Source organism: Andrena cerasifolii, chromosome 2 (assembly GCF_050908995.1).
Source record: "Andrena cerasifolii isolate SP2316 chromosome 2, iyAndCera1_principal, whole genome shotgun sequence".
In the NCBI taxonomy this organism is placed as follows: Eukaryota; Metazoa; Arthropoda; class Insecta; order Hymenoptera; family Andrenidae; genus Andrena; species Andrena cerasifolii.
In genome coordinates this window covers 10,603,869-10,618,788 of record NC_135119.1, presented here as the reverse complement: position 1 = coordinate 10,618,788, position 14,920 = coordinate 10,603,869, and the positions used below count along the sequence as shown (strand labels likewise).

The window sequence follows — 14,920 nt, the reverse complement described above, 5'->3', positions numbered from 1 at the left end:
TTGGGCTAGCCCATTCTGCCTCGCGAGCACCGCGAGTCTTGTCATTCTTCACTGAGACAGTCGCGTTCCGCGTGCAGCCCTTCCGAGGGAGGCGCTTTGATTCGAGAAGGGTGCTTTGGATGGAGGTCAAAGGTGTCGGGGAGGTGGACTGTACCTGAAGAGGTAGCTTTTGGTGGAGAGATTTTGGATTGAGAAGGCGGATCTTGCGTCGAGGAGCTGCACTTCGGCAAGGTAGCTTGCAGAGGCGAGAAGGTGGCTGTTAATTGAAGAAGGTGGCTTCCACCTTGAAGAGGTAGCTTGTACCTTGAAGAGGCAGCTTTTGCTTCGACAATAGAGTTTACGGATCCAGAAGGAAGTTCTTACTTGGAGAAGGTGGCTTACACCTTGAAGAGGTAGCTTACACCTTGAAGAGGTAGCTTACACCTTGAAGAAGGTAGCTTAAACCTTGAAGAGGTTGATTCCACCTTGAAGAGATAGCTTTCACCTTGGAGAAGTAGCTTTCGCTTGAAGAATAGAGTGTCCACCTTGAAAAGGTAGCCTCCACCCACAGAAGGAATTTTGCACCTAAAGGAGATTGTTGTCACCTCAAAAAGACAGCTTTTGCTTCAAGAAAGGACCCTACACCTTAGACTTTCCCATTGCACGTGCCCCCTGTATGACTTCTCAGACCCCTGCTAATTAATCGAAGATTCAAGGTCCAGCTACTTGGGCCACTGTTTCACATCTGATCCATCGATCGTGATCTCAGACCCAGATATATCCAAATTGATGTTCAAAAGGATCGAAAGCAGCCGTTGAATAGTTGGAGGATCTTGTGGAGGGCTCGTGGTTTGTGGTAATGTTGGTACCTACTGAGAGCTAAAGTGAGTGGAAAGGGTCCTGGGATCCAGGAAAGAGGCAGATGAGACTTTGATTGCTCGTTCGGAGTATTATCGACTCAGTTTGGAGTTGGTGGATCGAGGCGATAAGTTTGAAGTGGAGGCTCGATCGCTGGTATCTGGGATCCACGAAGATTGCACAGTTGAGTAACTCGTCTGGAAGCCCTGGAAGAAAGCTCGAGTAACTTTCTAGGGGGTTTTGGAACAGTCAAGTAGCCTAGCGAGAAGTCCTGAGAGAAAGATCGAGTAGCTCGGTGTCGAATCCGGTAGCCTATCAAGAGATCCTACAAGAAAGGTCGAGCAATTCATCAGGAAATAAAGGAAGAAGCCTTGAACAACTTACCAAGAAATCCCCTAAAGAAATTTCCCCAGCCCATCAGGAGGTCCTGCAAGAGGGATCGAGCAACCCACCAGAAACCACACGCAACTGATCCCAATCAATCCTCATCTACCGAGGCTTCCGCGCGCCACAAAAGGGATCCTCGAGCTACCTCATCACAATCTCAGGGATCCATTCCAAAACCCAAGGGACTAGACACAACCCATTAATCCACAATATACTTCTCCAACCTCCACTTCTGAATCTTCCCTCCTAGTTCCTCCATCGAAACCTATGTAAAGATCCAGAGGGGTTGCAAGAAATATCGGCGAAAAATTTGGACCAACTCTGATCGCTGAATCACCTAGAGTGCATCTTCTTCGACCTTTGCGTCCAGAAGCTTCGTGTTCCCCATCGACACTGCTCTCCACGTGGGAGGAGCGTTGTCAACGAGCGTCGTAGGACTTTCACAAGTTGAAGGCATCAACGTGCATCGTGGAGGTGAGATCCCAGTTCCACCCCCTTTGAGGTGAAGCTAACAAGGAGAAGTCAAATTGATGCTTCACTTCTTCATTACACTCGTGTCAGTAAAAGTAGAGGCTCGCCACATTAGTTTCCTTATCCATAGGCCCTAGTTTCTAAGAAAATCAGGAAAAAAGGCTTACCACCTGATTACTGATAGTGTTAAGCACTTTGCACATGTCGTGTGCGGAAATCCCCCAGTCCCATTTGTTCGCGGTACTCACTGAACGCCCATTGGCGTTCTCCGCACAGACTGCGTGCATTGTATGGGTTCATCGTCTGCAGAGTTAATTCTATCTACTAACTGCATTTCCTAGGTTTCTACCGCAGAAGAATCCTTGTCAGAACCAACTCGACCATGATTTCATATGTATTGGTAATCAGGTGGTGATGAATCTTCCTTTCGGTTTTTGAGAAACAAATTAAGGCCCATGGGGGGGGGGGAAGCCATTAAGGGTATCTTTTATCGATACGAGTCTCATCAAAAAGTGAGACATCAATTTGACACCATCCCCTTTGTAAGTCACTTCCTCTGGATCTTCCACGATCACTCATAATCGTTCTTCACCTTCTCGGTCTGAGGCTCGCGTCACCTGCAGCCTCGCGTTCGATCCTAAATTACTTTTTAAACACTCCTCTGCCATCGATACCTCGCCGATGGTCCTTTTTATCGGAGCCCGACCCTCGTGACAAATTGCGCTCGGGCTCCTTTCAGAGCCGCCCTTCGCTGATCAAAAGCCATCGGCGTGATTGGCTTAATGAATTTCTGAATGGAATCAGGGTGTCGGCGAGCGTGAAATTTGCGAGTGGGGCTTGCTTCAGGATGAACGTTCTTTTGGATCATTGGCTTGACTCGTTGAAAGGCGAAGAATTTCGTACGTTTCTGCAGGGTGGATCCTCGATTATCTCAGCTAATTCATTACACATATAGGTATCATTATTCCACCAAAGTGGAACGAATATTCGCTAATATTTCTTCGTTCCCCTATTCCGAATTCTTCTGGCAAGGAAATCCTCCCAACTCGAAAGTTCTGAACTCACTGAAAATTCTTGGGAACGTATAGCTCATTCTTTTGAAGAAATTCACTCTGAAGGAGTATCAGCCCTTAAGTTATCTACATTCCCATGAAGTTTCATTAGAGTCAAAATTTTCGAGTTGGAAACTTCAAAGGCAAGTGCGAAACTCATATTTTCACGTATCTGTCGAGTAAAGTTAATATTTTTAACAATAAGTCTATTCTGGGCATACAAATCTATAGGAATTGAAGTTTTCAAATACAATTCTTTCTAATAAAACTATCTGAAGTTTAATCTTTTCCTCGATTTCTAATATCTCCACCACAAACAACAGTTTCTCTGCTTAATATATAAAGCAGGAAGATTAAATGATTGCGTGTTTGTCTATCGCCTAAAAACATTCCAACGATAAACTCTGGGGTCATGAACTGCGCCTTAGCTAATCATGCCTGGCTAATCCAGATGAATGTGACTATTTTCACAAAGAATCATTTTTTTCATAAAATCAGAATCTCAATTTATAGCAGCAGAATACGTCAACACTTCCCCGAGCAGAGAATTGAGGGGCTCAGTGGAAAGCAGGCACATGGTACATATGCATAAATTTTTGTTCCTTTATACTCTTAATTCGTTCCTGCAATGTAGTATAAAAAGATCATAAAACAATGACAAATGCCTGCTTTCCACTGGGTCCCTCGATTCATAAGATTCGCAATTAACTTCATTCGCGTTTTCCAACAACCAACCGAGTTACCTCCTGGAGGACAATCGAAACGCTATTTTCGCGATATTTCCTTCAGACCCACCCTGCCCGCCTTGCGACGGCCCCTGCACGCCATTACTGTACCTTTCCCGCCGGAAGGGGCGGGGGAGGATAGCAGGGGGGATTGATCTCTCGATAATATTTCCGCTCCGAAAACCACCGACCGGACCAATCGGTTTTCCCAAGCCTCTGGGAGCGCGTTTGTTGTCGGTTGCCCCGCTGAAAGGGCCCCGTTCCACGCCGCCCCCCTACCCCGGCCTCTGGCGCAAATGGAACGGCGGGAAAAGGGCGCAGTATTTAATTAAAAACCAGCCTCATTATTCGTTGTTACTTCTTAACGGTGAAAAAGAAGGGAAAGGGAGATCCGCTAGTAGCTGGCGAATGGACCGAGTAATTCAAACGCGGGGGGCGATTTTTTTTTATTTCCCCCCCGCTCACAAAAGCGCGCGGATTCGAGCGAGGCTGTATAAAGAGAGAAAACGAGCCCCGAGTCTTTCCTGTTTTGCTTTTTCACCGGCCGCGCTCCGCGAACCGGTCGTTAAGTTGCTCGCGCGGGAAAGAACACCGCGTTTTCCTTTTATACTGCTCTTTCCCGCGGTCCTTTTTCATCTCCCTGTCTCTATCCGTTCGTGATTATTCATTTAATGAACGAAATTCGACGGCCGCGCGGACGGGCGAGTCGCGTGGGCGGGCGGAGAGAGAGCCCCGCCTGGGTGGAGCGTAGAGGAACAGGGAGGGTGTGCTAGCGGCTGTTCTATCGAAGGATGACGTCGGTAATTAAGGGATAGTCGGTGGGCGAATCTAATAAAGACGTCAGAGGGGGTTGCTGGGAACGGCCTAAATGAAATTTTCCGGCGGCGGTGCTTCTTCCGGGTTGAGCTTCGGGTACCCTTCTCGAAAATTGTCGACAGGGTATGGTTGGGGTGGTCGTTGAGTACTGGACGCTTCTTTATTGCGAATTATTAGGGTTCAGTGAGGGCTCTGTGGGTGTTGGGAACAGTAGCGAGGTCTCTAGTGCGCATGCGGGGGCGGGAGGCGGGAAAGTGGGCGGAGCAATGGGTTGGGTTTATTCCGCGGTGCGAGTTTTGTGGGGATAGCGCTGGGATACGGTTAGGTTTTAAATTTTATGTTGCTAAGCCTGTACTGAGCAATAGTGGGTCTTCATACTCGTACTTCATGGGAATTTGTACTCAATCAGAAGATGGAGAGGTCTTTGGGGATAGCGATGGGGTTAGGGTTAAGTTGTAAGTTGTAAGTTGTAAGTTGTAAGTTTTAAGTTTTAAGTTTTAAGTTTTAAGTTTTAAGTTTTAAGTTTTAAGTTTTAAGTTTTAAGTTTTAAGTTTTAAGTTTTAAGATGGTAAGCCTGTATTGGGCAATAGTGGTCTTCTGAGTTTATACTCACAATCAGATAGAAGATAGAGACAGGGTTCTCTAGGGATAGGGTTGACTATGGTATGGATTCGAGGTTTACTTCAATAGACACGTACCAACAGCGAAGCCTCTTATGCACACATATACCGAAATAGAAGGTATAAAAGTAGTTAGCTACAGTGGTGGTGAAAAGGAAGTTTACCTCTCACATTTTTACATAACAAAGTTAATGCTTTGAATAACAGATCTATTTAAAGCAGCGAATCTAAAGGTTTTAAGTTGTAACACATAATTCATCCCAATGGAGCTATCGTATTTTCACCACCCATCACAATTTAAACATCCTGCTCCAGTTCACAGTGATTTCTAATCTATGTTGTGGACCTCCTACACGTTCCTAAGTTTTCGGTTGCTCACATGTATGCGGATGACCCGCAGCTTATTACTTCTGCTAGCGCTGCTCATATCGACACAACCACCGCTGAACTCGAACAGGAATTAGGGGATATACTGAGCTGGACCGAATCGCATGGGCTATCCCTTAACCCATCTAAGACTTCCTTGATTGTAATCGGTTCCCCTACTCTGTTACCCAAGCTACCACCCTTCTCACTCTCCTCCGATTCAGCTAGCATCATCCCAAGCAGCACTCTCAAAAGTCTCGGGCTCCGTTTCGACCCGCTTTTAAACTATGAAAACCATATTTCCGACCTTTACCGTGCTGCGTATACTCGTCTCCGTATTCCACATCCTTCACGATACCTCCTTGCTACTCATCGGAAGCTTCTCCTATCGCAATCGCTTATCATGTCGTGTATGGTCCTCGTCTATCTGCCGGTCTTGCCTCCCGCGTTCAACTCGTTCAGAACTCCTGCTTCCGCTTCTCGGTTTGTGCCCGTAAATTTGCCCATGTCTCTCCTGCAAAAATGCGGCTGGCTCTCGATGAGACAAAGATAGATTCTCCAATCTCTGTTGCATCACATACAAAACTATACGCTCCCGCTCCCCTCCTTATTTGTTTAACCTTCTCCCTACCAACGCTTCCTTTCACACTGCCCACTGTATTCGTTCGCAAGACATGCTTTTCATCCCTTGTCATCGTACAAACTACCTTCACGCTTCCTTCTCCTACGTCGCCCCCCCCCCATTATTATAATTCTCTTCCTTCTGAAATCCGCGCGCTTCCTACCCTCTCCTCTTTCAGATGTTTTTGCAAATCCTTTCTGCTTCTTCATCAGTTATAATGTTATTTAACCCAATCTACGTCTGGTCAGTACGTTTTGCCTTCTTTTCTTCTAGCAAATTTCTTGTATTAAAATTAATACAAGAATTTGTATAAATTGTATATGAAAATTAGTACGAGAAAAAACAAAGGCGAAGTTCAGTCAGGGATTGTTCTTCAATCTGACCTAAGACGACAACTTAACCTAGGCTTAAATAGCGTCGTCTTAGGTCAGGTTGAAAAACAATCCCTGACTGAACGTCGCCTTTGCTTTTGTCTTTGTTTTCCTTCTTTTAGCTATTGTGTTGTGCAACAAAGACGTTTAATAATAATAATAATAATAATTCCCTGAGGTTATCAGCGACTAGATTCGAGGTTTTGGACCTAGTATCGAAGCACACCCTCCCGTCTCCCTCGCGCTCCAGCTTGCACCGCTCCCGCTTGAAATTCATTATCCACGAAAACCGTTCAGCACGCTTCCCCCCGCTGGTTTTTAGTTTCCATCCGCGAGATAATTCCCGTCACCTGTTCCCACCGCGCCGGTAACGCGTCCCGTCGTTTTTAATCCGCGACGTAAATGCCATCAAGAGGGGAAGCATTAAGCGTAATGCGATTTATCGCGGGGAGGACGATGGCGAAATACCGAATAACCTGTTGAGAATATTATCGCGTAGTGTTTCACAAAATTTCGTGCGCGCGCTCGAGCGCCGTGTACACAGCCAGCCCGGGGCTGCATTATTGCATAAAGCCCTCTGGATGTATATACGTAGCCAATATCCCTCCATAGACGGAGGAAACTCGATTTGTCTCGCCGGATTTCCACCATTCGGAAAGAGCTACCCCCTCGGTATTACCAGTTATGTTAGGTCCCTCCCTTTCGCTGTGCTGCACAGGTGGCTTGTTTCCAATAAGATCCACGAGGATAAAAATTGTTTGATTTGTCGCGTGTGCGTGCGCGGAGGACGAAGGGGTGGGCCTCCACCGACGTTGGATCCTAGCGCAATCCCCTGCGACTGTGGCGTTTCTGTAGGGGGTATAGAAAAGGTACACCCGTCGAGGTTTATATGCATAGATGAATCTGGGAAGACTCACCTTTACTTTGAAAATGTTTGGTAGATTTAGTTCCAAGTATTCCACTCAGGGGGTGGGAAGCAGGGGAGGGAGAAAGTGCTGGGAACGACCCCTAGAAAAAGATGATCAAACTTTTGGCCAAATTCCAGACACACCGAGCCACTTTCATCCCTTTAGACTCCGAAGCGAGTCTGTTCACCGATTTTCCTCTCGCGATTTCAAGCTTCACGCCGTTACCACCGACGCCCAACTTAACGCCACCATGGTGGTGTCGTTGGGCTGTTTCGCAGGGAACAATAAACGCCTTCAAGGGAGTGGAAATCGCGTGGTAGGCTCGAGGAACTGTAGGAAAGGTTGCAGGGGGATCGAGATTGACCTTCAGTATCTTCACTGCCACTATCCGCGAATTTTATGAAGCATTCGTGAATAATTGCATGAAACGCTATACTCTAGGTCCATGCAGTTTATTAAGCGAGGAATAATTAGTTATTTATTTCATTGACAGTTAATTATATTTATTTACTTTATATTTTATTTTATATTTTATATTAATATATTTTTTATATATTTTATTTTATATATATATCATATATATTTTATAACACTTACAATAACCCTTACATTTGCCAGCTTCTAAATAATAGAATGCTGATAACCACCCCTACATTTTCTAGCTTCTAAATAACACAAAACTTATAACAACCCTCAGATTCGCAAGCTTTCAAATAATAGAATACTCATAACAGCCCTCAGATTTGCAAGCTTCCAAATAATATCACTGTCACTGCGACTGCTCCAAAATATTAAGAGCAACATTGAAGCGCAAAATATTCTTGCTTCCGACGACACACATTTGACGGAATGCGAGTGAATGGAAAGCACGGGAGAACCGAGTGGCAGTGAGCGTGTCAGAGGACCTGTCATCGTGGTTCTTCGATCGAGAGGAAAGCAACCAGCCCCTTTTAGCGGCGATTCAACGTCCCGTGGGGACGCCACGATGAAACACTGCCGTATCAATTTTACGCGTTGTCAAGTTACTCTGCGTTATTTGCTGGTGGATGTTTCGCTTCTTCGCCGAGCGGGCGATAAAAACGCGTTCTCCGCGGGCGGTAAGGGGGCGGCGGTTGGTTTTTGCGAATTTCACCCCGTGATTTACGATTCTGCCGTGGATCGGAGAGGCTGCTGGTGCTGGGACAGCGACGTGTCGCAGTTAAAGTGATATAATATCGCGCTGCAATTTGTGATATTTTTTTGCGCTCGAAGCGACGCGTTTTTTGAACAGACGATTTTCGAGAGGGACTAAGTGCGTTGGGGGGGATAAACTGGAAGCTTTCAAGGACGGTATTCTCGGTTAACTACGCTGCCCGAAACAATTACAGGATCACTTATTGCAAGTACATAATTCCTGGGAAATTTTTGGCAAAAATACAGTTCGTTGTTAGAAGCGCGTGTTTATGTAAACAGAAGATGACTGTGGTCTCAAATAATTGACTGCTGTCGTTGAAGAGCAATAGGTGTAAAATTAGAGTAGTTCTGATTTTTTTCTTTTCACTTGGAATATTTAATTTTTGATTAATGATTGTCTTAAACTCAATCTTTTTCACAGTATAGCGCTTCTTCCCTCCCTTTCACAGAAATGATCCTCTAATGGCTTTGAGCAGTGTAATGATTTTTTATGATTCTGATTTTTAATCGCTGGGACCGGGTCATTTTTTACCTACAGTAAAATTTTTTTCTGTAGACATCAGAGAACGAACTTCCTCAGATTTTAATTCTACGATTTATTCATGTAGTTATGGTATTTATTTGTAAGTGTATAAATACAACTCTACTGCTTGTAATGTAACTTATTTGACATAATGATTGCACAGAATTTACAAGTGCATATATAAGACTGAGTATTCTATCGGATGTTAATAATCAGACAACAGACTAAATTTGTTTCTCTGTAAATAAAGTGTATGTTTTATTAAATACTTATTGATCTACACTTTTTACAGCTATTTACAAACTCACCTGTAAATAAAGAAACGACAATTAGAGTCTATTGTTCACTCTCGTTATTTACACTCGAATTATATCGTTCTAACCTGTTCTGTTAATTAACTATCTTTATTTAATTATTTTATGGACACGTGCTCTGTATATTCTTTCGCTCCCTCTTTCCCTCTCTATCTCTCTCAAACGTCAGAGCCGTTCAGAGAGTGCGCTGAGCATGCAAAGCGCGCTCGATACAAATTAAAGAAAATATATTTTCTTTACGCATATATTGTAAATATTCGTCTAGTAAAATGAAATACGGATCAAAGTTGATCCACCTTCGCCCGTGGACAGTGGGCAAGGAATTTTGAAGTTGCTTTTGGACATCTTTGAATGATTCTGATCGCGAAGTTGGGCGTTATCGAATTTGTTGTCGAATGCTTTGCTCCATCGTTCTGAGTGATTTTGCTATCTGAGTTACGAATTGTTTCAGATTTTGGCTTGATTTACGCTGGCGTTGTTTCGTTATTGGATAGTATATGGGAGGTTGTTATTTGTAGAGAGGAGACGATGAGTGTGTGCTCGTGGATTTAGTTGTGTGAGGTATTTCTGGCGCAGTGAAGTATTCGTTGTGCGAGCTAATGGATGGACATAACTGTTTGAATTAGGGGATTATGGAATGCTCGCTTTGTGGCGTTCATTGTTTCATATTTAGATAAACTAACGGAAATGTAAGCTTCACAAATCATGGAACGACACTGTTACACGATTTTCCTGAAAATTATTCAAATCTTTCCACATTCAGATGCATTCAATTAATTATCTAAAATAAACTGTTTTTCTTGCATTAAGCTGTTCCTTCGAAACTGTTTACTCCTATCGAAGATAACTGGCAGTTTCCCAAAGAATGACAAGGAGACTGTTTAAAATTTTTACACGCTTACAGTCTTGAGGTTTAAGTACGTAAAGGGGTTGAAGGGGTTAAAATCCTGTAGCTTGTTCCTTTGCCATTGGGACAAGGAAAAGGTAAGGGGGGAGGGGTGGGCACGGAACGAATGGAAGCACTTAGAGAGGGACGAAGGGAATTATATAATAGAGAGAGCGTGAAACGGAAGACCCAAGTTGGATGCTCTGACAAGAACTTCCGCGATTTTATCGCCCGAGGGGAGAAGGAATTCTGCCCGAGATGGAATCCCAAAATGAAGGAAAGATAAGACGGCGGAGAAAGAAGCCGCTACATTATATCGTAGCTGAGGAAACTGCGGTATAATCGTCCATTTTCTTCAAATCGATTAGTAGGCTTCAGACGCTATTTTGTTTGGAATATGTGTAGGAATGTTGGGTTCTGGAGCAGGAGGAGTAAAAAACATTTCCAACAAAACAACTGGTTATGAATTCTGCTCCCCAACTCATTTTCAACTGCCCCAAGCTCTCCGCACAATTATTCCACAGTTGTCAGCGTCTCTCCCGCATATGCTACGTGCAACCATGTACAGTCCGTATCTAGAAAGAATATAGCGTGGCTGTAGAAGCTGAGAGAATCCCGAAGTTTGAAATTTTGAAGTTTATAAGCTTTAACGTTTTGAAGCTCTAAAGATTTGAAGCTCTAAAGTTTTGAAGCTACAAAGTTTTGGAGCTATAAAGTTTTGGAGCTATAAAGTTTTGGAGCTATAAAGTTTTGAAGCTTTAACGTTTTGAAGCTCTAAAGTTTTGAAGCTACAAAGTTTTGGAGCTATAAAGTTTTGGAGCTATAAAGTTTTGAAGCTTTAACGTTTTGAAGCTCTAAAGATTTGAAGCTCTAAAGTTTTGAAGCTACAAAGTTTTGGAGCTATACAGTTTTGGAGCTATAAAGTTTTGAAACTCTAAAGATTTGAAGCTCTAAAGATTTGGAGCTCTAAAGGTTTGAAGCTCTATAGTTTTGAAGCTTTAAAGTATAGAAGCTTTAAAGTTTTGGAGCTCTAAACTTTTGAAGCTCTATAGTTTTGAAGCTCTATAGTTTTGAAGCTTTAAAGTTTTGAAGCTTTAACGTTTTGGAGCTTTAAAGTTTTGAAGCTGTAAAGATTTGAAGCTCTAACGTTTTGAAGCTTTAAAGTTTTGAAGCTTTAAAGTTTTGAAGCTTTAAAGTTTTGGAGCTATAAAGTTTTGGAGCTATAAAGTTTTGAAGCTTTAAAGTTTTGAAGCTTTAAAGTTTTGAAGCTTTAACGTTTTGGAGCTTTAAAGTTTTGAAGCTTTAAAGTTTTGAAGCTTTAACATTTTGGAGCTTTAAAGTTCTGGAGCTTTAAAGTTTTGGAACAAGAGATCTAGGAACCTTACCTCCCCAAAAATTCCAAAACTCAAAGCTATAATCTTTGGGATTCTCGCAGCCTCCACAACCTCGCTATATCTAGTCTAGGTACTGAACCTATTTCCTCCGCGTGCATTCTAAGAGCTTTAGACACTCGTGATTCACACCAAGCAGGAGATTCGTTCAGCCAACCTCGATTATAACATAGAAATCTCTCGCTTCCACGCATTCTGTTTCAATGTTCCTTGAAGCTCCACCACCCCCTTCGACGATCCTCGATAGCCTTCAGAAAGCGTCCCCAGGATTGCGAGCTCTATCTAGGATCGTTGCCACTGAAAGCAGCGCATGGTGAAGCTTTTATCCAAATATTAGCAGGGTCGACATTGCCTGGGCGCTGTCTAAGTAGCATTTGCATTCTACTCGCGCAAATAACGCGCGTATCCGACGAAATAGGATTCGTACACGCAATCTAGATCCCCCGCTTTGATAAATGCACGTCGAGATGCACGGCTGACACGATGGGAATACGCCTGTCGGTTTCGTTTCTCTGGCGGTTTCGGAGATATCGAAAAATCGAATGGCATTGTCAATCAGCTTGTACCTACGGATCGTGGGCGGCGGGCGAGCCAACTTGCCGGATGGGGATGAATGCGTAAATATTGTGGAGGAGGAGCGGTTTGTGGGATTGGGTGGTCTGAATAATTGGGGGATTGTGTGGTGGCATTATTTGTTCTATAGTGTAGGAGGTACCGTTTGGTAATTTGAAACTTTGTGCGTATTTGATCTTTCTGAGATACAAGATGGCGGACGTTTTTAGGAGAAGCGGAAGGGGGCTGTTTGTGTACACCCTTAAGTGGCCCTCCAGACACGTCCTTCTCTCTGCTTTGGGCTCTTTCATCTACTCTCTACTTTTTCCTTTCCACTGTCTACTGACAAGGGAAGTTTGGGAACTGGACAATTTCAGAATATCTGAAACTTTGCAGAAATGTAGCTCAAGTGACGCTAATAATTTACTTTTTACTGTCTACTCTGTACTAGCTACTTTCCATTATCTACTTTTTACTGTCTACTCTCTACTGTCTGATTTATATGGTCCGTCCTCTACTGTCTACATCAGGGTTATCCAAACTATTTCTGCAACGGAACACTTTCGCAAACCCGAAAATTTTAACGGAACACTTAGCTTATTTTTTAGGTTGGGTAATTCCTAGTTAGTAGAAGATTCTTAAATGCGTTGCAGTGTATAAAACCTTTCCAAATTGCCGCGGAACACCTATTCAGGTTCAGCGGAACACTGGTGTTCCGAGGAACATAGTTTGGCAAACCCTGGTCTAAACTATACTGTCCACCCCTACTGTCTACTCTGTATTATCTACATTCCATCATCAACTTTTTACTGTCTACTCTTTACTGTCTGCTTTTTACTGTCCACCCTCTACTGTCTGCTCTTTACTGTCTACTTTCCATTATCTACTTTTTACTGTCTACTCTCCACTCTCCTGCTTACCCTGTACAGTAAATCCCCGTTATGAGCCCGTTTTTACCTCCCGCTGACAGCCCGGCGACTATCCCCACCATTTCTTGGAAGCCTGTGGACTACAGTGAGAGAACCGGACAACGAGCGAGAAGAAGCGAAATAGTCGACACAGCCACTGGCCGCACGGAAGCGTGTCCGCAACCCGCTATGAGCTCGCCGCCAGCCCCGTTCGTCGGGCTCATAACGGGGATTTACTGTACCCTACTTTCTACCGGCAACCCTCTGCCCTCTCAAGTGTTCTCCACCTCTCCCCAAACAACCACTCCACCCATCCACAACGACGTAAACGAGGCTAACAGAACGATTGTCTGTTGCATATCGCAGCGTCGCAAGGAACGAGGTAGGATCGCGGTGGAGAGCGTCCACGTGGTTGAGACGGCGAGCCTTGGGAGCAACGCCGTCGGCGGCGTCGGCAGCGACGTGGCGGGCAGCGAGGCGGGGACCGGTGGGGGCGGCGGGGGTGGTATACCGCCGGGGCTACCCTTCCAGGTGGGCTACCGAGAAGCTGGCCAGGAGTACACGCTCTACCTTCTCGCTGCCCGCGAACAGGACCGCGCCGAGTGGATTCGTGCCATCCGTGCTGGTGAGTTCATCCTTACTTTTCTAATCTTTTCTGTTTTTGCAACCTCCTTGGCCCATCGGGTCGTCCCACGGGGGATGATTTATTGCCACTCAATTTTTGGAGAATCTTGCAACGACTCTTTTAACCCTTTCACGGAACGAGCTGCCGATCCCAGCGTCGACTTTAGTCAGCGCCTCTAGTAGTTTAAAAAAAAAATAAATTTTTTTAGAAAAAAGCACTTTCGCCGAAATGTACGCCGTAGCGAAAGGGTTAAAGGTAGATATTATCCATTACACCTATGTGCATATAAGTACACATAAATGTATGGTCTAAGGTCGGCCCTGGCATATAGAATTAGGTGTGTTCAAATTGAAAGGGACAGCGGGAACCACGAGTTCCCTGACTTAGGGCATGTTTCCAATTAAGGTCGTGAATCTTCAAGGGATTTGAGGACAGTAACTTTTGAAATTTGAGATTTTTAAACGAAGGTACATTGAACATTGAGTAGCGAGCAGGGTATCCAAACTTAGAGGGAACACTCAATTATTTAGAATCCTACATTACCCACTCATGTATCTCACAGACCTGAAATATTATTAAAACAACATGGCGGCTATTTATAGTGGGGGCTGTAAACACACAGGGCTTGAAAGCTAGTTATAATATCGATTTCACGCGAAGTCTGTTCGGGAGTTTTCATCCACACGAAACGTTCCCCAAAATTCGCAATTACCACAGGAATCCTAAAGCCCAAATGCTCCTCCCACCCCACGCGACTCTGATTGCCTTAGATTCAAAATTGCCACTCGTCGCATGCGAGTTTCGCTTCAAAATCAAACTTCAAAATTACCTAAGCCTGAACAAGCCAAACTTTCCCTCATCCACTAAATCAATAGAGAAATTACCATTCTGTACTTCAGCTTCAATAAACCCCAACAGTTGTCCCCTCCAAACCCAACTGGCACCTAAACACACTCAATAATCATATACCCACATCCCCATAGTCGAACGCTTCCACTTAAACCAAAGTTCCCTTAACCCTTGGGTATGTTGACAATTAGAACGCCTGAGCATACACCACGTGCGGGACTCATCTACTCGCATATCTTAACTACAGTCGCCGAACGCCTATGGGCGTTTCCCGCGCACTATGCGCGTTGCACCCTATCCTCCACTTTTCTCATATTTTCAAGGCGAATTAAAAAAGACTGTCACCGCAGCAGCGATCCTTAGAGAAGGCCCGATCAACTCGATGGGGTATTTTTTAAAACCTCGCGTCACTCAACGCTTTAACTGATCCTAATCTTTCAATCCATCCCCCGAAATTCAAGCACAGTTGGACCCAGCCTCGGTGATCCACGGCAATCTTTCGCCCAGAGATATTGCCACCGTCG

General features: G+C 44.3%; 2 protein-coding genes across 4 annotated transcripts in view; one reads left to right on the top strand and one right to left on the bottom strand.

Moving 5' to 3' along the window:
• Positions 1 to 14,920, top strand: part of Btk29a (tyrosine-protein kinase Btk29A) — a 197,235-nt gene that overhangs the window by 6,943 nt on the left and 175,372 nt on the right. For all 3 annotated transcript variants that reach the window (XM_076830190.1, XM_076830189.1, XM_076830188.1), the window contains exon 3: positions 13,289 to 13,547. In XM_076830190.1, coding sequence (XP_076686305.1) covers positions 13,289 to 13,547 — 259 coding nt within the window. The remainder of the gene's footprint in view (positions 1 to 13,288; positions 13,548 to 14,920) is intronic.
• Positions 1 to 14,920, bottom strand: part of LOC143366496 (salivary C-type lectin 2-like) — a 120,467-nt gene that overhangs the window by 45,311 nt on the left and 60,236 nt on the right. The gene's annotated exons all lie outside the window — the stretch shown is intronic.